The sequence below is a fragment of the Dermochelys coriacea genome, chromosome 7 (assembly GCF_009764565.3).
Source record: "Dermochelys coriacea isolate rDerCor1 chromosome 7, rDerCor1.pri.v4, whole genome shotgun sequence".
Lineage (NCBI taxonomy): Eukaryota > Metazoa > Chordata > Testudines > Dermochelyidae > Dermochelys > Dermochelys coriacea.
In genome coordinates, this window is record NC_050074.1 from 48,472,249 (window position 1) to 48,496,019 (window position 23,771).

The 23,771-nt window shown below is 57.6% G+C and overlaps 1 protein-coding gene across 5 annotated transcripts in view; it reads left to right on the forward strand.

Annotated features, from left to right (window-relative positions):
* Positions 1–21,091, forward strand: part of RASSF1 (Ras association domain family member 1) — a 29,205-nt gene extending 8,114 nt beyond the window's left edge. The window contains exons 2-6 of one of the 5 annotated variants that reach the window (XM_038411321.2): positions 482–606; positions 16,681–16,785; positions 17,089–17,383; positions 17,789–17,904; positions 19,530–21,091. In XM_038411321.2, the coding sequence (XP_038267249.1) occupies positions 482–606; positions 16,681–16,785; positions 17,089–17,383; positions 17,789–17,904; positions 19,530–19,676 (788 nt within the window). In that variant the 3' untranslated portion in view covers positions 19,677–21,091. Of the gene's footprint in view, positions 1–481; positions 607–3,799; positions 4,364–4,632; positions 4,939–13,122; positions 14,993–16,680; positions 17,384–17,788; positions 17,905–19,529 lie in introns of those variants that run through there. The other 4 variants (XM_038411324.2, XM_043518361.1, XM_038411325.2 and 1 more) reach the window with 4 other exon arrangements.
* Positions 21,092–23,771: the final 2,680 nt, after the last annotated feature.

Here is a 23,771-nt window from a genome sequence, read left to right on the forward strand (position 1 = left end):
GGGGATCTCATGGGACCCTGGCTCCTTTATTCCATTCCCTCCTGAAATCCCAAAGCGCAGGCCCAGATAGTCAGGATTCAGCCCAGAGCAGGGGCCTCTCTGCTTCTGAGGACCCCACACTGGCCACCAGCTTTGGCTGAGATGGGGGCCAATGACTCCCTCCTGGCTTGAGCTTGGTCTGGCCAGGGGTGGGGGTGATCCAAGGTTAGGTTTGTCATACAGCCCCCCTCCGAGTTCCCATGCAGCAGGGCTCTCCCTGGGACCTGGGGATGTAAGCAGGGAGCTGGGATAGGAAATACTGAGCCATCATGCAGCTGATCAGGATGTTCAATGGTGTCAGACTGGCCCTGTCCCAGCCCTGGGGTTCTGGCAAGCGCTGGAGCCTGGGGACTGCTGCTCTTTCCAGCAGGCTGTTGAATTCCCCCTCAGGCTGGTTCCCGCCTGCCTAATGCTGTCTCCTCTTTCCTCTCCCCACCCCCAGACTGCAAGTTCACCTGCCACTATCGGTGCCGCGCCCTGATCCAGCTGGACTGCAGTGGCCCCCGGTACCAGGACAGCGACCCGGCTGAGGCCAACGAACAGACGGTGGAGAAAGACACCAACGTGGTAGGAGAGCAGTTGGGGGAAACAGGGCAGGGGCAGCCAGGAACTCCACCCCAACCAGGGCTCCTGCCCTGGCCCCCACAGCGCCCCTTGCTGGGAGAGGCTGGGGCTGGTGTTCATCAAGCTCTTCCCCTTGCTGTCTGTCCCCAGCCCAAGGCGTGAGTGCTGCCCCTTCCATGCACAGCAGTGTGCATGTGGGGCTTAGCTGGTGTCCAGGGAGAGCTTCATAAATCTTGTTGTGGCCCTGGTGGAGGAGCCAGCTCCAATTTCATCCTGAGATTGTGGTTCCACTCCTCGCAGCTGGGGCCTCCCCAAGGGCAGGAACAGTGGGGGAAGGGAGATGAGGCCCATTCGCCCAGTTGGGCGGGTGCATTGCTAATTAACTCCACGCCATGTGCCGGGGTGGCTGTCCTGACACCTACCAACACTGCAGATGGGCACCCGGCCCCCCTGTCTGGGACACCCAGAGGGTTTGGATCCCCTACTGCCCGCCCCTCCCCTGCGCTGGCTGCTGAGTCCGTCAGAACCTTCCCTGTCACCCCACCCTCATTACCGACCCCAATTCCCCTCCACACAGACCCACCATTACCCCTATTGCCTCCTTGCCCATCACCCCCCACCCACCCTCATTAGACCCCAAATGCCCTCTCCCACAGATTCTCCATTGCCCTTTGCCTATCATCCCCCACCTACCCCCATTACAAACCCCAAATCTCCTCCCCCACAGACCCACCATTGCCCTTTGCCCATCACCCCCACCTATGCCCATTATAGACCCCAAATCCCCTCCCCCATAGACTCACTATTGCCCTTTGCCCATCACCCCCCACCCTATTACAGACCCCTATTCCCCCCTCCACAGACCCACCATTGCCCTTTGCCCATCATCTCCCACCCACCCACATTATAGACCCCAATTCCCGTCTCCCACAGACCCACCATTGTCCCTCTCTGAGCATGTGGAAAGGTTCTCAGGATGAAATCCAGTGCAAAGGAAATCCTGTCTGAGCCCCACCCTGAAGGGACGACCTTTTAAACAGCAGTGAGTGTTGTGCTGGTGAATGGAGTCCGAGGGGCTCTTGATCCATTTGCAGAGCAGCAGGGAGTGTGATCTAGTGCTTAGGACACTGGACTGGGAGTTGGGAGGCCTGGGCTCAGTTCCTGGCTCAGCCACAGACTCCCAGTGCCTTAGTTTTCCCATCTTTAAAATGGGGATCTTTCCCTAGCTCCTTGGGGTCTGAATGTACAATCCCTTGTGGGGTGCTCCGACAACCCTGATGAGCACTATATAAGTAGCTCTGGCTCTGGGGCACATGCCCGGGGCTGCCATGCAGCCATTAGGTGGTGACAATGGGAACCCTGTGGGGGCAGGGCTAGGGTGACCAGATAGCAAGTGCGGCAAAGAGTCCTGTGGCACCTTATGCTCCAATATGTCTGTTAGTCTATAAGCTTTCATGGGTGAATACCCACTTGGTCAGATAGCAAGTGTAAAAAATCAGGATGGGGTGGGGGGCAATAGGTGCCTATATAAGAAAAAAACCCCAAAATCAGGACTGTCCCTATAAAATCGGGACATGTGTTCACCCTAGGCAGGGCCCATATTCCTCTGTCTGTACAGCGCCTAGTACAATGTGGCCTAATAGAGTGATGCTGACTGGGCCCTCCGGGGGCCATAGCAACAATGAATCATCACAGCCAGATGGCTGAACTGGAGCTGGTGAAGGTCTCCATCCCCTGTGTAGCCTGCTCAGGAAAACCCGAAAGCAGAGTGGGTCCTGGCTGGGTTGTAGGTCATTGCGTGTCTCTCGTTGCCCCAGCTGAGGGGTTCACTGATGAGCAGGCTCCTTGTGGCCCTGTTGGGCTGTTGTAATAGTACTTTGCCTCCTACAGTGGGTCTGACCCACTCCCAGACAATTGGGTGCTTTTTGGAGCTGTCTGAATGCCCCGGCCTGCGAATCCGGACTGGAATTCATAAAGGGCCGGGGTTTGTCATGGTATTACTGGTTCCTCCTGGTACAATCAGAAATCCATTGATAGCTGCGTCTCTTCTGGTGACTCTACTACTGGCCATGACCAGGGAACACAGAGGGGAGTGAAGCGAACCAAACCTTGCCGTCTCTGCAGGGAATCGGGGGCTCTGTGCTTTAGGTAAGGGGAGTTCAGTTTGTGTTTGGGGGAAACTTTGGAGTGGGGGGGGCTAGACTGTGCTTTGGTTTGGCTAAATGCTTATGGGGCTAGCTTGAGTTTGAGAGAGAGGTTTGCATTTTGGGGCTAAGATGGGGGGGTCAGTCTGCATTGGGGGGGAGGTTCCCACGATTCTCACTCTTTCCAAATTGGGCTGCCACTCTGTGATCAAAAAACGCAAGGAAGTGAGACTGCCTGGGATTCCCAATGCAAGTGAGAACCTGAAAGCAGGGTCAGCCCCAGTACCCTGCCTGTGTCTCCAAGGAGCTGCTGGGGAACAATCACTGAGGCAGATCTGGGAGGGGACAAAGGTCAGCCAGGTTTTATCCCCTGTCTGCACTGCCCCGCACTGAACTCCATGTTGCTGCTGGGGCTGTCACCACCTCCCTCATGCAGAAGAAAGGCAATTTTGTCTTAATGGAAATGGTCCCCATGTCCTGCTGAGTTAGTGTCTATCTCTTTCCTTTGGTCCTTCTGGCCTAAGATGCATCCACCTCTGACTCCTGGGTGAATGGGCTGATTAACTCCACACACACCTACCTACCTGCCAACCTGGGAGCATTGCCGGATGGTTAGAGCACAGGCCTGAGAATCGGGGCTATTCGCAGGCTGACTTAGGGCACTCAGGTGTGACAGGGGAGGCCTGACCTCAATTCCCTGCTCCTCCACCTGTCCTGTGTGACCTTGGGCAAGTCACTTCAGGCCCAGCTCCTGCTAGGTAGTTGAGCCGTAAAGACCTCGGAGGAGCTGGCCCTAGACAGTCCCTGAGCTTTAGTTCCCCATGTGTGATATGGGGGTCCTGGCCCTTCCCTGCCTGGCACGGGGGTCTGGGAGAATAAATGCAAAAGGCCTGTGAAGCGCCCAGATACCGCCATGACGGGCGCCCTGCCCGGCTCATGTAGACACGCTGAGCGAGGCGGAGGTGGTAGTGGCGTCTCTGCATAAAGGGCGATGCTAGCCCAGGCTGGCTAACGTTTGTGAAGTGCCGACGACGCGCGGCAGCCGCAGGGCGAGCTGCTTTGGGGATGAAATCACAGCCGGAAAGGGGGGGGCGGCGCGCCTTCGCCCCGCCCCAGCTGGCCGCGCCGCCTCCCCCAATCCGGGCCGGCCCCTGGCGCAGTGTGTACGTTTCAATCTCAACGGCCCGGCCGCAGCCCGGCGAAGGCGAGCAGGAGCCGGGCACCGCGGGCGTGCAGGCGGCCGCTTCGGGCCGAGGGTTCCCACCCGTGGGCGCACGGAACCTCGCCAGGGCGCACGCTGCGCTGCGCTGCGCTCCCACCCGCTCCGTCGTCCGAGCCCGGTTCGGAGCTAGCCTCGGGGGCTGCCGGCAGAGCGGGCCCGTCGGGGGGCCGGTGATCCGAGCGCTCCGGGGGAGGGCGAGGCTGCTTTCCAGGGTCGGAGGCGAGCAGCGGCCGGGGAGGGGATGAGCGAGTGCGAGCCGGGGACCCCGTCCTTCGAAATGACCTGGAGCAGCACCACCAGCAGCGGCTACTGCAGCCAGGAGGACTCGGACTCGGAGCTGGAGCAGTACTTCACGGCGCGCACTTCCTTCGTCCGCAAACCCCCCAAGGACAAGGTGAGGCAGAGACGGAGCCCCGATTCGGAGTGGGGGGGCCTGGATCCCCCCACTGCCCGGTAGAGGAGCCCCGATTCGGAGTGGGGGGGCCTGGATCCCCCCACTGCCCGGTAGAGGAGCCCCGATTCGGAGTGGGGGGGCCTGGATCCCCCCACTGCCCGGTAGAGGAGCCCCGATTCGGAGTGGGGGGGGATCCGAATCCCCCAGTGCCCGGTAGAGGAGCTCCGACTGGGAGTGTGCGTGGGGGATCCGGATTTCGCCGTGTGTGGATGGGGAGATCCAGATCCTCGAGCTGGAGGTTGCTCAAGGAGGACTTTGCCCCCCTTCCTTTGAACCAGATGACTATCATTTCGTGTGTCCAGGGCCCCGCTCTGCTTGGCGCTGCACAGACACACTGGGGGGTGGGTGAACAAGGCCCCTGCCCAAAAGATCTCACTGCCGGCTGATCCGATTTCTTCGGACCCCATCCTGTTACTCCTGGGTCCTGCTTCTCCACTGGCTGGTCCCCTATGTGCCTTGGGGAGCCACACGAGCTGAACGGCCGCGGATGGGGGGCTGCCCTGTGGGTCTCCGAGGTGAGCGAAGCTCGGTGGAGGGTGTCTAGCTAGCCAGCGAGCCGTACCCGCCAGCCCAGGCTCTGGGCACTTAGCAAGCAAACTGATTGGGCTCATCCCAGGGTACGGGGGGGGAAGGGGGAAAAGGCTAGTCCTCCATACGCCTCCACTGAGTCTTCCCATGGGTGTATCAAATGCGCTTGCCTGGGTAGGCGATTTTCCGGGAACCGGGTTTTTTTGGGGGGTGGGAGTGAAACTAACCCTTACGCTGCTGTCATGTGGGCTGAAGTATCTTGGCCAAATGCCATGGGGGGCCAGTCGGGAGGGGGGGTTTCCTGTCTCCCTGGCCTGGCCAGCGCATGGCTTGCCGAGGTCTGTGGGGTAAAAAGAGGTGGGGTATTGCCCTTCAGCTGTGATGACATCACACATGGCATGAGTTTGGTGGGTCTTCTGCCAGCCCCTTAATGGGCATTTAGCTTAAAACCCTCACTTAGTTTGGCACCACTGGAAGACTTGGCTTTTGGGAGGGTGTGGGTCAGGATTGAGGGGCATCAGCCAAACTGGGGGGGGACCCAGGACTGGAACAGCAGGCAGGGACTGTGGGTTGAGATTGAGTGCAGTTGCATTGTTATCCAGCTCTCTGAATTCTTCACCTTTTCCCTCTGTCTTCGGGCTTCCAGTTCCTGTGGTGTTTGTCTCCAGAGTGCTGGGCACTGAGGTGGTGGTAAGGTCAGGAGGAGCTCTCTGGTTTTACGCATCTATCCAACACTCCCAGGTCATCCTGGCAGATTGGGGAGGTGGCAGATGGAGGCTGAGTTAGGGAGATCTGCCCCAGAGGACCCTTGGCAGTTTGAGCTGTGTCTGGCAACCAGAAAGGTGAATGGTCGTTGAGGGACAGGCTCAAATTGCCACCTGGTACTATCGCCCTGGGATGGGGCCTCTGCCAGGTTCTTTCTGTGCCTGAGAAGGCCCAGCCCACCCGGCTCTGTGCTACCCGAGGGCAAGCTGGTGGGAAGAAGGACATAGGTGTCTGAACTTGGCAAGCTGGTGTGGAGATGGAGACCCCCCTCCTGGAGGGCCCAGGGCTGTTCCAGCTCTGTGATCCTGGCCACTTCTTAGCCCAGGAGTGGGCAAACTTTTTGGCCTGAAGGCCACATCTGGGAATAGAAATTGTATGGCGGGCCATGGAAGGACTCCAGCTCCAAAGAGCTCCATGGACCAGTGCCCAGCATTGCAATGACAAACCTCCAGCTGCCACCAGCCAAAGGAGGTTGCGTTGTTAGTGGGTAATGGTGGCTAGGGAGGTCCTTGCACATGGTGTCTCCTTGGAGCCCTATAGAGCGCTCTGGGGCCACTCAGCCTGTGGCCCTACAGGAGCTGAGCTGGGCCAGCATTGTGGGAAGTGTTGCCCCTTGGTGCCATTCACCAAAGGACCGCGAATCTGGCTGACCTTTGGCTCAGCCTGTGGCTTTGGCAGATGATCTGAGGTCAGGAGACACATGGGATGATCTCAGCCTCTGGGGTGGGGTGGGTGTGGATGAGTTGGTTCCACTCAACTGGTGACTGGAACAGGTTGTATGTATGTGTGTGTACATACATATGGGGAGGCGTGGATGAATTGGGGGAGTTTTCAATACTTCCCAAAGGGAATTGCTGATTTAGCTGGCAAAAACTAAGCAAAGTGGGAATGAGTGTTGGTCAAACTTCAACCCCCTGTCCTCTGCTAGTGCACTATGTTCCTGGCCACAGCTCCCTTGCTGGTCCTGTCCTGACCCCCAGATTGACTGATGCTCCTCAAGCCTACCCTGCAGCACCCTCTGCTGTAACAGTCTTGGGCTGCTGCTGAGCAGAGTCTGGCCTTTGTGTGGTGCTTTTGTTAGTCAGCAGCAAAAGGCGTGACCCCCCCCTCACCCCCCCCGCCACTCTGCAGGGCTTGGTGGGAAAGAATTGTTCCCTGAGTGCCAAATCTGCTGCTGGCAAAGGCTGTAGCCTCCCAGCTGTGATACATTGAGACCCCAACAGAAGAGTAAATTCCCCAGCTGGCTCAGGAAACCCCCTGGGGACACCCCTGTGAGGTGTCCTTATGTGAGTGGCAGAGCCCTGTTAGTCTCCTGTTTATGTGATTAAGTGTTTCCTAATGGTTAGAGCAGAGGTGCTGGGAGCCAGGCCACCTGGGTTCTGTTGCCAGATCTGTGGGGAATGGAATCTACTGGTTACAGGAGAGGATCTGGGAGTCAGGACTCCTGGGTTCTGTTGCCAGCCCTGCCACTGATTCACCAGGTGATCTTGGGCGATTCACTTCAAAGCTCTGTGCCTCAGTTTCCCCATTCTGTACAGTGATCCTGGGCGTGCTGGATTGAGAAGCTTGGTTCGCTCCCAGGTGTAATGTGCATTCAAATCCTTGGTGCTGTCTGGGTTTGGCCACCATCTGAGCACTACCAAGCACTTAATGATGGAAACCGCCCCCCGGCGGGCCTGCAGGAGAAGTAGTGTTTGTGCATGAGTCAGTGGCTGTGCTGAGACTACCACGGGAAAGCACAGCTAGTCTCATCAGCCCACTTCATTTAGGTGCCTATGGGGGAGCTGAGCTCTTCAGAAAATCTGGGGCTCATCCCATGTCACCTGTTAGGCCAGTGCTAGAGCCAGGCATTGAGCCCAGATCTGCTGAGCCCCAGTCCCGTGCTGTAGCTACTGGCCCCTATTCCTTTTCTTCCCTGTTGGTCCACTGGAGATTGTGGCGTAGCAGGAGAGATGTGTCTTGGATAATCAGGGCCGTGGCAGGCTTTGGGACCTTGCCTTGGGCTCTTTGTTCAATGGGGAGAGGGCAGGGCACTGTGGAGGGGCTGAGGGCAGCTGGCAGTGATTTGTGTTGCTGGGCTTCTCAAGGTGGGGAGCTTCATGTCTGGAGGCAACAACTGTGTGAGATACTGGCTCTGATGGGGAGGGTGGGTGAGTTATTCTGGCCAGTGGCAAATAAGAAAGGGGCATCTCTGGCCTCATGGCTCTGGGGGCCTCTCCCGACACCCAGGAGTCTGAACAGACCCCAAGGCTGTGGCCGACTGGACATCCTGGATTCCAGGAGACGTTCCAAGTGCTGCCCTTGTTGGGTTAGCGTCGCCATGGCCTTGCCCAGCATCACCAGCTGCTGCTTCCCTGAGAGCTGGCAAAGCACAAAGCAGGAGGTTCTTAATGGGGGCATTGGATGGGGAGGGGCTGAGGCTGACCCCCAGGCACAGGCCAGAAGAGCGCAGGGCCTTCTCCTGCGGATGGTTCTAGGCTGCGCTTTGCTCTCCAGGGTAAACCCTGTCTGCTCCTTTCCAGGTGACTCTGGCTCTTCGTCCCTTGCTCGGGAGGTTTAAGGGGAGTCAGGGCTGCTGCTCTCCGGCTCCGTGCAAAGGGCTGCCTTCACCCCAGCTGTGTGGTGTCTGCGCACTGGGGGAGTGGTACCTCCCCCTCCCCCCCCAGGTGCTGTGCCCAGTGGGAGTGCTACTCACCCGTGACTAAGGGTGATGGAGCAAGGTTGTAATACAATCTATCTGACTCAGAATCCAAGAGAGGAGGCAGCCAGACCAGCTGTTAACCATTTCACCATGTCCCTGAGCAGCCAGCCCTCTCAGCAGGGGCAGTAAGAGAGATAGGGAGGTTGCAGGCAGTTGGGAACAATGCCCCTGGACTGGCTGTAGCTTTGGTGCCCTGCCCAACAAAGGGGCAATTGAGAGCCCAGCTGCAGTGACTGGAGGGGCAGGATGCCCCCAGACTGGAGAAAGGAGAGGGAGAAATGCAGCCAGAAAGTGAGAAGGGAATGGGCTGGGAAGGAATTCCCTGCCCCACCCCCATCTTCTCCCACTGAGCAGAGGCAGGGGGCTGTGAGATCCCAGCCGAGGCAGTGGGTGGCACCAGGGGTTAAATATTTGTTAGGATCCAACAATCCCAGGCCTCTCAAACATGTAAACAGCTCTTCTCAGGCCTTGCTGGAGCCAAGGTGAAAATCTTCTGTGGTCCCCACGCCCAGCCGGGCTGCCCAGGGTCAGGAGAGGGACCAAACACAGATCTCGTCCATTCTGCAGCCCAGGCCCTGCTCCTGCTTGATGGGCTCTTGGAACGTGGGGTGCTCTTGTGGGGAGCTGGGGACGGGACATGGACTCAGGACAAACTGGCTGACTGCAAGCTGGAGGCTGCAGCGTGTGTGTGTATAATGTCAATGCCACAGAACACAGGGCCCATCCCATCCCCAAGAACACAGTCCCAGTTGTGAGAGAGGGCATTATGCCTGTATATGGTTATTTGCCACGTGATAACCCAAGGTGCTGCTGGCTCTGGGATAGGGAGTGAGCAGGGCCTATCGCAGGCCAGGGGAGTGATAAGGGCAGCCTGGGGCCAGGAGAGGAGACGATCTGGCTGTGTTGCACGGGGGGTGTAGGCAGCATAGATCGGCTGACGGGCTTTGCAGTGGCACCTCACTGACCTGCACCCCTGGCCTCCTGCGCCCTGATTGCTGAACTTCCCTCCTGGGTCACAGCCCTGTCTCATGCCTACTGGTGCTGGTGACAGGCAGCTGGGCATGTGGCACTGGGGGGTGCTCACTCCCAGCCGGCAGGGCACCCCATACCTGCTAGGCACCTTGCTGTCTACACCCTGGCATAGCAGCTGTCTCCTGTGCCGTGTGCCATGTTGTGGGCGGGGTGTGGCTGCAATGACTTAATGCCATTGGGAGGATGCGCTGCTGCCAGGGCCTCCCTCTCCCATTCCAAGGGGGCACACCCCCCTTTCCCTGGGTCCAACATACAGTGAGTGCCCAGTATCCGCTGCACCCTGGCGCAATGTCCTGTGACAGTGCTCCAGGCTGCCCATCTTTGGCCTGTGCTGATCGTGACATGCAGCTCATGCAGGTGGGCTGGGCATCTCACCACCCCTTCAGGCGCCGCTTAGGGGCCTCTTCCTGCATACATGGGGCTGACTCTGCGGGGACTTCCAGGTCTAAATGCACAAGCAGCTGAGTGACAGAGCTGTGGCTGCCTAGCTTGGGCTGTGGCGGACTCCTCCTGTGTGGCTTGGCACGGGTGAGGGGGCCTGTAACACACCCTGGCCCTGTGCGTCTGTGTTGCCGTTACCTGGTAACTAACCAGCTCTGTGTTATTTCCATTGCGGAGCAGCAGAGCCGACCTCAAAGCTGTTCTAAGCAAAACAAAACTGAACTGAGCAAAGTGGCAGCTACTCCCCTAGCTGGGCTTGGAACAGCTGAGGGTCTTGGTGTGGGGGAGGCGTGTGAGATACCCTGCCAGGGTATCCCCGTTGTGTGTGCAGAAATGCTATCGCTGCCCTAGCATTAGTTGGCAGGAAATGTTTGGAGCCAGGGGTGCCTGTAGGAGGCGCTGTGGCATTGGAGCAGGGGGTGATGCGTTATGTAATGTCCCAGCAAATGGGCCTTGGAGAAAATTTTTTGTTCTGTAAACAGGATGCCTGTGTCCCTCCCTGTTACTGTTCATCCTTCAGCCACAAGCTCTCAGCGAGCCTTTTCCGTCCTGGGATGGGCCGGGCTCCCTGCACTGTGCACCCTACCCTCGCAGGCTTCCGCCTGCCCTGGGCCTCAGGATACAGAGACTTCCCCCTTTAGTTCCTTGAATCTGATCTCTGCACATGGGAAACGTGCTCCACCCCGACACACACCCATGTTCCCTCATCCTGTCAGCGCGTAGCCAAGCTGGGTTTTGTAAGCCTCTGCCTAAGTTGCAGCAGGCCTGGTCGCAGAGCAGAGCTTCCCGCCCATGGCATTACAGTTGTGGACCGAGAACAGTGCTAGTAACTTGCACTTAATGCATTGATTCCCAACGTCTACATGGACGAGGCAAAATCCATGTGACCCAACCTCTTTCCCAGACTTGGGGGCAGCCAGACGCTGGGCCTTGGGAAGCAGTCTTTTTTTAACAGAGCACATTACAACCATAGCATGCAGGAGTTTAAAGCAGCTCTGCACTTCCTGTCCTAAATGTGACTTGGAAAGGCAACCAGAAAACTAGGCATTGGCTCAAATTTTTATTTTTATTTATTTTGGACTGCTTCTGTACAAAGAGCAGGAATGTGCGATTGTGTGTCTCCTGCTTTTGCTGGAGATGTCCCTGGAGGACTAGAGAACTGGGGTGTGACGAAGTGGGAATTTTCCCTTGTTAGGAATTGTATTATGCAAGTTGTATGCAAGTCTTGCTGTTTTGTATTAATGCTGTGTGTGCCTCAGTTTCCCTGTGTATTGCACCAGTGTCTAGGTGGTGGGAATAAGGATGTGTGACTTTTGCAGGGGTTGCTCCAGCTGCCTACATGAATGCTATGGCCACCCCTTCATAACCTGAGACCCGGGAGGGGGATACAACCAGGTGATGACCAGGCGACTCTGGGCCGGGGAAGTGAGACACAGGCTGGAGGAGGAACAACCGGCAGGGCAGGGGCCAGGCAGCTGGAAGTGAGTCAGTCTTGGCTGGCTTGGGGCACAGGGGGAGGACTAGAGCCCTGGCTCTGGGCTCCCCTCCCCCCAGGTTGGACTTGGCTGAAAGTCCCTGATTTCTGTGCTAGCAAGTTCTGTCCTGTGCTGTGTTCCTGTCGACTAATAAACCTTCTGTTTTACTAGCTGTCTGAGAGTCACATCTGACTGTGGAGTTGGGGTGCAGGGCCCTCTGGCTTCCCCAGGAGCCCCACATGGGCGGACTCACTGCGGGAAGCGCACAGTGTGGAAGGGGAGGCTGAATGCTCTAAGGTCAGACCCAGGAAGGTCGAAGCTGTGGAAGCTTCTTGCCCTGGAGACACTATGCTCCCCCGGAGTCCTGACTGCCTTCATATGCAGTAGTTCCAGAACATCACTCTGGTGACTCCGTGACATGGGGCAAGAGCTTTCTCAGCCTTTATTTGAAAGGTATTGAAACTTTAACAGGGAGGGTTTTCCTCCTGCCTATTTGTTGAGCATTTGAATTAGATGGGTGTTAACAAAGACAGACCGGTATGAGCATTTGCGCTCTCGTTCCCTTTCATTAATCATCGTTCATCCCTCGGGTGTCTGCTGACATAACCCCGCAGTTTTCCAGTTGCCTGTCAAGCCTTCTGGGAAAATAAGGGTAATTGTAATGCCCAGCTGTACTGTGTTGGTGGGACAAGCCATTGATCTAATCGCATTTGTCAGGAGATGGGTCTGCAGTGTCCAGACATCTGTCCCCGGCTTTAGATGGAGGCTGTGTGGGATTCCACACCCCTGAATATGTCGGATAATTCCTCGTGATTCGTGGTGTGTCATGCTATTAATGTGCTTCAGGCTCCGGCGTCTCTGGCTCAGCCTGAAGGGCCCCCAGCTGCTGCTCAGAGTTACTTCCTGGTCTCTTGTTTGTGGAGCAAAACCTGGGTACTTGCTCCCTCCCCCACAACCAGGGGACAAGCACCTGCCCACAGCTAGGGCAGTGCGGGCTGAATGATCACGCTGGAGAACCATTCCCTAGAGCAGTGATTTTCAAACTTTTTTTTCTGGCAACCCAATTGAAAAAAAATTGTTGATGCCCGCGACCCAACAGAGCTGGGGATGACAGGTTTGGGGTGTGGGAGAGGCTCGGGGGTGGGGCAGAGGATTGGGGTGGGGCCGGGAATGAGGGGTACACGGTGTGGGAGGGGGCTGGGGCAGGGAGTTGGAGTGCTGGAGGGGGTCAGGCTCTGGGGTGGGGCCAGGGATGAGGGGTTTGGGGTGCAGGAAGGGGCTCCAGGTTTGGGGGGGTCAGGGCTCAACCAGAGGATTGGGGTGTGGGCTTACCTCAGGCTGCTCCCAGTCAGTTTCACAGCAGAGGTGCTAAGGCAGGCCCTGTCCTGGCAGCACGGACTGCGCTGTACCCTGGAAGTGGCCAGCAGCAGGTCTGGCTCTTAGGTGGAGGCACACAAGAGGCTCTGCGTGGCTCTCGCCCGCAGGCAGTGCCCCCCCACCCACCCATGTCAGCTCCTATTGGCCAGCCAGTGCTTGGGGCGGGGGCAGCGCGCAGAGCCCGATGGGGTTTCCCCACGCCTAGAAGCTGGACCTGCTGATGGCTGCTTCCGGGGCGCAGTGTGGTGTCAGAACAGGTAGGGACTACCCTGCCTTAGCCGGGCAGCACCGCTGACAGGATTTTTACGGCCAGTTGATGGTGCTGACCAGAGCCGCCAGGACCCAGTGCCTTACATTCCGCAAACCTGTACTGGTTGCGACCCAGAGTTTGAAAACCACTGCCCTAGAGGATCATCAACTGACTGATCTGCAGGGTCAGAGATATGGGAGCTGGGGGAAAGACCACAGTAGCAACCATAGCTTGGTGGGTGATAAAGCAGCTTAGCTAAGCCACAGAGCACTTCAGTTTCAAACACCTGATAGATATTAACTAGCAGGCAGCCTGGGGACAGGGAAGCAGTCCTGCCACCCTCCATGAATGCTTGCTGGACCTGATGGGGTAAATGTGGTGTGCATGGTAGTAAGGGGCTGATGGCACTGTTTAGAGTTGGATTCAGGCAGGCAGGTGGACATTGATTAAGAGGAGAAAACAGGTCTAGCAATTGCAAATTAGAAGCTGCTGTAGCTTATGCTTGAGATGAGTTGGTCTCTGATGTGCAACACCAGCAGGGGGTGTGTGTGCATGGTCTGTCTCTGAACTGTGTGTTTGTTGCACACGTGGTGACCTGGCTAGGCTGTGCTAGCTGTGAGGAGAGCCAGAGGCAAACCAAGGCAAAAGGGATAACTTTACATTTTATAGGGAAAACCCCCAAATTGTACCAGGAGCACAAATAATATTGAACATTACCAAAGGCTTACTACTTATAATAATAAGCTATATAGGTGACCAACTCATTAACCTTTGTGTGCTTGTCCACACTGTGCGATTGGCACCAAATGCATTGCTGTTAACAAGAACACAAAAGCTCACTCAACAATATCCTGCATCTCTTCGGAGAAGAATCAACGTTTCCTCTCCTTGGCTGTAAGTCCAGTTCCACTCTTGCTGTCCTCTTTTTTTGCTCCTCTTCGGCTCAAAGTGCTCCTTAGATTCTATGTTTCTGCGCCGAGTTTATCCACACTTAGTGGGCCCTCACCTGGCCATAGGGCACCTTTTGATCTGTGTTCTATCCAAAGATGTTCAAAGAATTTCTCTCTGTTTACAAGAACTGTAAGTGTTTTGTGAGGAGGTTTCTTGTTTACCATTTTCAGGATCTGTCTGCATCTCACGCAGCTTTGATCAATTCCCTTTTTCCCCAATTATATTTCAGATTTTTTTCTCCTTGATTCTCTCTCTCTGGTAAATCTATAGATTTGATTTCCCTCCCTTCTCTAACAGTGTCTGTGCATGTACCCAGGTCTGTTTTTTTCCCCCCTGCTTTTCCTGACCTGAAACCTTTCCTATTTTTCCTTCTTTCCTCCTTTTCTCTTCCCAGTCCCCTTCTTGTATTCTTCTGTTCTTCTTTTATTTGCTCGGCCCACCTCCGGTTCGCCCGCTAGCTCAGCATCTCCATTCTCCTTCTGTAACACTTCTGGCAGCTGTCCCTTTGGGTGGTTTCGGGGCCCCCTCCCCAGCACAATCTGCCCTCTCATTGGCCATCTCTCTCCTCTGGACAGCATACTGGGCAAGTGCTAATGCCAGGTGCGGGTTACTACCCATACGCTATGTAGTATCTGTTTGTGTGTACATGTGTGTGAGCATCCATTAGTGTGTCCATGCATGTCAGATGTGTGCCATGCAGTGAAGGGGTGTGTGTGCCATGTGCCATTCGCTTCTTTCTTCTCCCCCACTGCCATCATGTGCAGGCAGCTGGTGGCTTTGCGGTGGGAAAGGAAAGGAAGTGGTTTCCAGAAATTCCAGGAGAGCTCTGATTGGTCTGTGGTGAGCTCATCTGTAATTCCCCTTGTGGGGGGGGAGTGTCAACAGGAAACCAGGCTGATGCAAGAGGGTGCAATGAAGTTCTGTGGCAGCGGAAAGAGAGAGGGTTGGCCTTCCTGCTCTGGCGGCATGTGTGTCCTGGGCGTGTTTGTGTGTGATCTGTGGGAAGTAAGAGCTGGTAATACATGAGCTGGCTGCATTATCCTACTGAGGTATTGTAAGATGGCCTGTCATTGTGGTGTCCCTGGCTGGGGACATGCCCCAGTGGAGAGTTGTGTCTAGATCTTCTGTGCCAACCCTGAATGGCATGGGCAATGCCAAGTTAGCTCCTGAAGAGCAACATTTGCATTGAAGCGAATACCCCAGACCAAGCAGCTGTTCTTTGCCTTGCATTGGTTAGGGGGGACAGGTCTTTAGCCTGGAACCCCCGTGCTGTGTCTGCTCCCCATTTAGTACCACAGGGCCACTTAGCCCCTTGAAAGCAATCCTGGAAATTTTCTGGCCTGTGTTTGCAGGGGCTCAGAGCAGGTGATCTGAGTAGCCTGTTCTAGTTCAAATGCTGGGCATCTACTGATCACCCCCTGGCTGAGGGTGGCACAGATGCACTATGGGAAAGCCCCGTATCTGGCCTGCTGGCAGGATCGGGGATGCAATCACCTGAGGTGCCCTGGAAATGGGATCTCCTGCTGGAGTGTCCTATGTTTTTCCTTCTGGAGGCTGGTCACTGACTCGCACCCCAGCCCCGCCTGTGTGAGTGCCCTGTGTCAGCACGGGGGTGTGAGCAATACACCTGCCAGTGAGCACTGCTCGGCAGTGAGTGCCTCCTCGCCCCTGGATTAGGCCAGCAGCTGCTGTAGCTCTTGGCTTTGTGAAGTGGTTTCTCCAGTGGTAATGACAGTCTGCCGTGCTGGCTGGCATAGTCCCCCCCGTTCTCAACATGGGCACAGCCTTCCTCTGCCCTCGGCCTCCGCTAGTGTCCACCTGCTAGTGCCTGCCACTCCGCTAGTGTCCACCTGGCTTGTGTGGGGCTGGCTGCTGCATGATATAAACCTCTGTCTGGCTCGCTGCCTCTTAGAAGCCTCTGGGATAACAAGCAGGGGGGATGATTCCTGACTCCCCACTTTGATCCTGCCTGTGGGTCCAGGGAGCTCTCCCCAGCCAGGCCTAGGGGGACCCTATGGGAGGGCTCAGCAGGGTTTTATCTCTCCCCAAATGCACCCCTCGCATGAGGTATCTGCCCATGGGGGTTTCTGGTCTGCTGTGTGGAGCAGGTGTGATTAAAACAGACTTGGTATCTACGTCTCCTGTGGGGGCAGGGAACTCCTCTGCCCCCCCCCAGCTGTCTGGCTCACCCAGGCCAAACCAGCAGGACGTCCCCCTGGACTGATATCCAGCCATCCGTGTCACACACAGTGCCTGGCCCCCTCTCTTGCTTCACTATGACCCACTGGCTACATCAGTGTCACTCCTGATGTGCACCACATCAGGGACAGACCCCTAGGAAATGGGGCATGGACCCTGTCATGGTGCTTCTTGGTGCTGGTGCAGCTGGGTTCCTGAGCCGGGCCAGGTCAGGGAGCCTCTTCTTTCTAGAGGTGAACTTTCCAGGGCAGGGTTGAGGGGGCCGGGTGGGGGAAGGGCGCACAGGATCCAGAACAACCATGCCCAGGGCTATTGGAGACCAGGCAGCAGGAAGTTCTCAGGGTGGGGGAAGCATAGCAGTCCTAACTCCTGCAGCAGGGCATTGTGGGTGCTGTGCCAATCGCCACGTCATCGAGTGGGCCTGGGTTATGGCTGGGCTGAGATGCAGAAGGCAGAGGGTAGCTGTGGGGACAGGAGCTGCATGGGAGCCCCTGCTGAACAGGGAGGTGGGTTGACTCCACCCTTCTCTCTCCTGCAGGATGAGCAGATTGACTGGGAGAAGCCGGTTCTGACCCAAGCCGAGATCGAGCAGAAGATAAAGGAATACAACAGCCAGATCAACAGCAACCTCTTCATGAGCTTGGTGAGGCCAGGAGAACGGCGGGTCTGCGCCTGGGCGATGGGGCAGGGCAAGGAGCTCACAGCTTCAGATTTGAACTCTCAAAAAGGGGCAGTACCCAGAATCCATTCCAGGGAGGTCATGGCTCCATGTCCAGGTCTTCCCTGCTCCCAGGGGCTACATCCAGAGCCCATTACAGGGAGCACAGGGATCCCATTCTGGGTGTTCCCTGCTCTCAGGGGCTGCACCCAGAGCCCATTTCATGTTCGCTGCCCCGTTCCCTGGCTCTGCCCAGCTCATTCTCTCTTTGGTTCTTCCTCTTCCCAGAACAAAGACGGCTCCTACACTGGCTTCATCAAGGTGCAGCTGAAGCTGATTCGGCCGGTCTCTGTGCCGGCCAGCAAGAAGGCGCCCTCCATTCAGAATGCCAATAAGGCACCGCGCTCCCAGGTGGTGACACGCCGCACATCCTTCTACCTGCCCAAGGACACGGTCAAGCACCTGCACATCATCTCCCGCACCCGCGCCAGTGAGGTCATCGAGGCCCTGCTCAAGAAGTTTATGGTGGTCGACAACCCCCGCAAGTTCGCCCTCTTCGAGCGAGCTGAGAAGGACGACCAAGGTACCTGGCCTCCTCTCCTCCCCTGGGCTCAGTCCCTCCACACGTCCGCCTCACAGTCCCCATCTCAACCGGCTTTAAAACCAGCCAGAGCTATTCCTGGTGTGCAGATTACACTGACTAGCCAGGGCTTAAGTTTTGCCCTGCCACAATGGCTGCCCCACTTCCTCACAGTGCCCCAGGCTGGGACTGAAGTAGCTGGGAGCTCCCCCCATAGCCAGCAGTCCTGCCCTGCTCCCCACAGTGCCCCCTGCTAGGAGAGGCCAAGGCTGGAGTGGCTGGGAGCCCCCTGCAGCCAGTACTCCTGCCCCACTCCCCCAGCACCTCCTGCTGGGAGAGGCTGGGGCTGGAGTAGCTGGAGCCGTCTGCTCCACTGTACTGAGCTGCGTGGCCTGTCTGTCATTGCAGTGTACCTGCGGAAGCTCTCAGATGAGGAGCAGCCCCTGCATCTCCGGCTGCTGGCTGGCCCCAACGAGAAGGTCCTCAGCTTCGTTCTGAAGGAGAACGAGACCGGAGAGGTCAATGTGAGTCTGGGAATGGCCTGATGTGTCTCAAGGGGGAGCCTGAGTCCCTCTGGGAAGCCTATGGGTTGTGGGAAGGGTGTTATAGCACTGCCCTCTGCTGGCTGCCTCACTGACTGGCCCTGATGGCAGGGCCGCCGGCTGGAAAGGGGGAATTGAGTGCAGAGGGGTGTCAGGGATTCTTGTAAGCGCCCCTTCCTGGCCACCCACCAGGATTGCTGCGAGGGGGAATCCGAGCCTCTGTCATCCGCATCCCCAGGGTGCTTCAAGTTCCTGGAGCCTGAACGGAGCCACTGCCCTGGTCTCAGGATCCCTAGGCACACTCAAGGCACAGACCTCGCATTGGGCCACCCCGCTTCAAGTGCTGGAACCTGCTGTCCAGCTGCCTGCCCTTTGGGGCGCAGCACTGACCCTTCACACTCCCCATAGGCTGCATGAACACACCCCGCCCCCAGAACTCCTCCCGAAAGGGGTGACGCCGGTTCCAATTTAACTGTCTCGGGGGCACAGAATAGTTGGGCAGCCGTACACACGCACGCATGCTTTGTACAGTCTTTCAACTTGATGCTCTTTATATTGTTGATGTGACGCACAGGAGATTAGACTGTACCAAACAAACAAACACCCTAAACGTGATGTCCTTCACTAGCTCACCCTTCCCTTGGGGAACATTTGTGTTCCGGCAGGCGGGCACATCCCTGCCGCAACCTCCCTTTTCTTCATCAGCTGCAAAAATAGCTCACTCCTGGACCTTTCCCCCTGGTGAGCTCCTTTATTCTCTTCCTGGTAACTTTCCAAACCCCCCTCCTTTCAGATGGGCAGGAAGTGTCTTTTCCCAGCTGGAGCAATCCCCTTGTCCCAAAGCATTTTACTTCGAATGCACGATTGATTTAGTCCCCATTGTCTCTGGCCTGGCAGAGACAGACACAACCCTGCTAAATCTTGGGGGATCCACATATAGACAGGTGTTCCCTGACACAGTCAGTTCATGCTACAATGTCCTAAAATCATCCGTTCCTGAGGATAAGGAGAACAATGGGAGTAAATAGGGGAGCTCAGCAAGGCCTCATTTGGGACGTGGGCATGGGAGAGGTAGAAACAGAAGGCTGAGACCATGAGATGCTCACAGTGAGGTGCAGGGCACTACCCCAGCATGAGAACCCCCCCCCACCTTTCCATTGGGAGGGAATCTGAGATCACTACTGATTCGTGTAAGGTTTGGTCAGCATGGGGCAGTGTAGTTGAAGGATACTGGACTGGAGCACTCTGCTATTCCAGTTGTGGCCCCCACGCAGTACTGCCAGTGCCCCTCAACTGACTCGCAGCCACTCTTATTGCAGCCCTGGGCTCCCTCTTTTTCTCCCCCTGCCAATGCCCATCAGTCCTAACCTGCAGCCACCCTGCTATTTCTGTTATGGATCCCACACAACTCTGTTGATGCCCCTCCATCCTGACTCACAGCTTTCCCCTCCCCCCCCGCCGCACGCTAGTCCAGCCTTGCGTTCCAACCCTGTAATCTCCTGAGAGCTCTGCTAAGGCCCCGCAGCCCTGACCCACTGCCTAGGTGATGCTGCACACCGTGGCGCAGGCTCCCGGAATGATGGGCCCTCTGCCCTCTTGCCCTATAGTGGGACGCCTTCAGCATGCCTGAGCTGCACAACTTCCTGCGCATCCTGCAGCGTGAGGAGGAGGAGCACGTCCGCCAGATCTTGCTGAAGTACGCCCGCTGCCGCCAGAAGATGCAGGAGGCACTGACTACCCGCACCCCGGGCTGAGCCGCCCCCGTCCCAGACCTGACACTCCAACCGACACCAGGTGGCTAGGAGAAGAGGCGGCGAGGCCAGGTGGACATGGACGGATCCGCTCCGGGACTATGCTTGTGGGTCGGGAGCTCCCCTGTGTGGGTGCAGGGAGGTGGGGGGGAGTGTGGGAGGGGGCAGCAGAGGAATGGGAGGTGGGTGGCTCCCCCGCGGGGGGGCCCCCAGTGCCGTGTGAGGCGCGAATGTGAGCGATGGAGGGACTGTGTGCATGGGGACATTTCCCCCGGGTGGGGGGCAGTGAACTGACCCCCCCATCATGTGTGCGTATAAGTGGGGCTGCTGGGTCACTGCCAGGATGGCTGCTTCTGGCTGCGCCTTGGGGAGAGGTGGGGCGGTACAGCTGATCCAGATTCATCCTCCTGCCAGGGCCTCGGGCTCCGCTGGGCCTAGCCGTGTCTGGGGATAGATGGAGGCTCAATGTGGACCTTAATGGCAGCCCCTGAACCTGTTCCCCATTCCTTGGGTTGGGGGTAACAGTGGACTCAGAGAGTGGGAAGGCCCTCGATCTGTTCAGCCCTGCTCTGTCGTTAAGCAGGACAACCAAGACTGCCTGACGTGGCCAGACCCTAGGTCCCTGGACAGGTGCAGCCACAGGGCGCTGTGCTGGCAGGGCTGAAGACTCTCGATTCAGCCACGCTCGGGGCCATCTGAGGGGCAAGGCTAGGGGAATTGCTCCAGGGACCAATGCAGTCCTCAAGATCCTGTGTCGGTCATTCCAGGATCCTGTTACCAAAGGTGGCCTCGGTAGAGGGCAGCATCCAAAGGAAGGCCAGGAAAAGGAGCTCAGGGGACCACATGGGGCAACCCTATCCCCAGGTGTAGCCTCAACGGACCTGGTGCCAGGGATGGATCTGCCCCCATAGGTATCCTGGAGAAGAGACCCTGGGCACTGTTGCGTGCTAGGTCCATCATGTGAATGGAGGGATGACACCCCACAACTTGCCCCCAGCAAGCTCGGTGCATCCTGGCGGGAGCTTGGGCCAATAGCAATGGCAAGTAGATAGCACTGGAGGGCAAGGGATGGTAGCTCTAGCCTTGGACAGACCCTGCTAGGCACTGCCAACCCTCCCCCAAGGAGCGACAGACCCCCTGTGCCCAGGGAGCTGGGGCACTAGTGCAGGGCTGCAAGGCTGGAGTGAAGCAGCTGAGCCACTCCCCATAAGTGCCTGGGACCTGAGGCCGTGCGAATGCACCCAAGAGGCCCCCCTCTTTGCAGCAGGGCCTCGCTTTGGGATTTGAGTTTTTCAGTGAATGTTTTTGAACTCGACTCTGTTGAATGTCCTGAGCTTCCAGGGGGGCTGCGCTTCCTTGGTGGCTCGGCCTGTGCGTGGTGCTGGCTCTGTGTGGATCAATAAACGATTCAGGGCAAGGCTGTTTTGTTTCTTTGGAGCCAGTTTTGGGTGCAGAATGACAACCTGTCTGCCCAGCATCAATGATAGACCCCAAAGCTCCTGAACCTGTTCCCCACCTGCACTGCGGTGGCCTCTCACCATGCTTTGCCACAGCCAGAGGAACAGGCAAAGCCTCCTAGAGGTGCAACAGTGGGGAGGCCTGAGCCACCCAGGAGAGTGAGGCAAAGGGGGAGGGGCCATTGAACCACAGGGGGCAAACTGACCCCGCCCCTTGCCATGTTCATCTTGACCTGCTTTCCATGCAACTTCCACTTGCTGCCATTCATAGCTGTGCCCACATCTTCCACATGGACCTGTGATCAGCGCTGATGTGACCTGAGGACCTGTTGGTCTGTTATTCGTGTCTCAGTCCAGGCAATGCTCTCCTCTCTCTCGGGAGGGGAATGGTGGTGGTGACAGGGAGGGTAGAAAGTGCACTGCACTCTCCCTTGCAAGCTAATGGCTATTGCAGAAGGCTGCCCTTCTCTGCAGGGTGCGTGTTTGGTAACACTGGATTCACAGTCACTGAGGTTTGCTGAGTCATGAGTTGGCTGGCCCACTACAGTAGCCCAAATTGTGTTGGTGAGCAATGGGTCAACCTATAAGGATTCAGGCTGTTGTCTCACACCATGAGTTACGCACCATGCAACCTGTGCAGCTCCCCCTGCCCCCATGCATGCAAATAGAGAGCAGCAGCCCTCTTCTTCTCCCCCCCCATCTCCCAGAAACCTGGCCTGAGGAAGAATGGGTGAGCATATAACAAATTACAGTGGTATGGCACCACTCACCCTGCTGATGGATCATGCTAGGAGACAGATGTGCCCTGCCACTGAATCCTCTACACTCTCTCCCCCCCAGCCCAACCCTCCCCTAGCACCCCTGCACCCAGACCCCTTTAGAAATTCAAGGCTCATTTCTTCTGTCCCTCTGGGGTGAAGCATGGCAGCTGTTTCCAACTACCCATGGCAGTGATATGCACCAGTGCAGACCAGGAAGTGAAGCTGATGCCAGTATCCACAGGGAGGAATTAGGGAGGTGAAAATGAATTCTTACTGCTGGGAATTTGCCAGAACTGCCCCATGCAGCCTTTTCCCACCGTGACCTCCACCTTCAGTACCTTCCCCCTCTGTACCCTACATCCCACACCGGCATAGCAATTTTTGGGGTACTGATCTACAGAATGTCTGAGGAGGACTCATTACAATTGGCCGAGCAAGGCTGGGGCAGGAGGGTCAATGGGATGAACTTTCCCCGACAGTAATAGACGGTGTGCTGTGGATTGACATTAGCCATAGTCAGGGGAGAGCAGGGACTATGTAATCTGCCTCCTGGGAAGGAGTTCCCTACTTCAACCCTTACGCTAAACCCATTCTACTCCCTGCACCGGCTGCTCAGCCTAGGGACAAGCCCCCTGTCCCTGGCGGGCCTGCAGAGCCCATGTAGCGGTGGAGGGCTGGGTGGGTTCCACCCTGCTGCCAGCCCAGGCTGGATTCCTGAGCTTGGCATTGGAGGCCTCGGCACCGTTGGCCACAAGACAGGCAGTGCCAGTGGGTGGAGGAATCTTTCAAACACATGCTACCAGCCAGCTAGATTTGCTGCTGGAGCAGAATGGAGGAGAAGCCCAGGCACCAGACTCCTGCTCTGCCTGCCCATCCTAGCTTCTGCCCCTGGGAGAACAAGAGACTACACATAAGGACTGGAGGTGAGGGCTTCCAGCAGGCCCTGGCTGTGTGTCTGAAAGGTACCATAAGGGGTACAGGTACCGGAGCAGGGGAGATGCCCTCCTGCTCCCCCCAGCTCTCACCACAGCTGGGAAAGCTCACCCGCCAGGAACAATGCCCCACTGGGCTGGGAAGCCCAGGTGCCAGCCTGGTGGCAGGTGCTGATGGATCATGCTAGGAGGCAGATGTGCCCTGCCACTGAATCCTCTACACTCTCTCCCCCCAGCCCAACCCTCCCCTAGCACCCCTGCACCCAGTCAGGCCTTGCCCTGGGGGAGTGTGTGCCTAGGAAGGGGGAGGGGAAGAGGCCATGTGTGCTTGAGAGTGGGGGAAATGGGCAGTGGAGGAGGAGCAGGAACTGTGTGTACCAAGAGGGTGTGGGAGGACAGGGACTGTGGGGGATGGGGGCTGTGTGAAGGGGCGGGGTGGAGGCTGCGGGAGGGGGACGGGGGCTGTGTGCGAAGGGGGCGGGGTGGAGGCAGCGGGAGGGGGACGGGGGCAGTGTGCGAAGGGGGCGGGATGGAGGCTGCGGGAGGGGGACGGGGGCTGTGTGAAGGGGCGGGGTGGAGGCTGCGGGAGGGGGACGGGGGCTGTGTGCGAAGGGGGCGGGGTGGAGGCTGCGGGAGGGGGACGGGGGCTGTGTGAAGGGGTCGGGAGGGGGACGGGGGCTGTGTGCGAAGGGGGCGGGGTGGAGGTTGCGGGAGGGGGACGGGGGCTGTGTGAAGGGGGTGGGGTGGAGGTTGCGGGAGGGGGACGGGGGCTGTGTGTGACCCGGGGCGGGGTGGAGGCTGCAGGAGGGGGACGGGGGCTGTGTGCGAAGGGGGCGGGATGGAGGCTGCGGGAGGGGGACGGGGGCTGTGTGCGAAGGGGGCGGGATGAAGGCTGCGGGAGGGGGACGGGGACAGTGTGAAGGGGGCGGGGTGGAGGTTGCGGGAGGG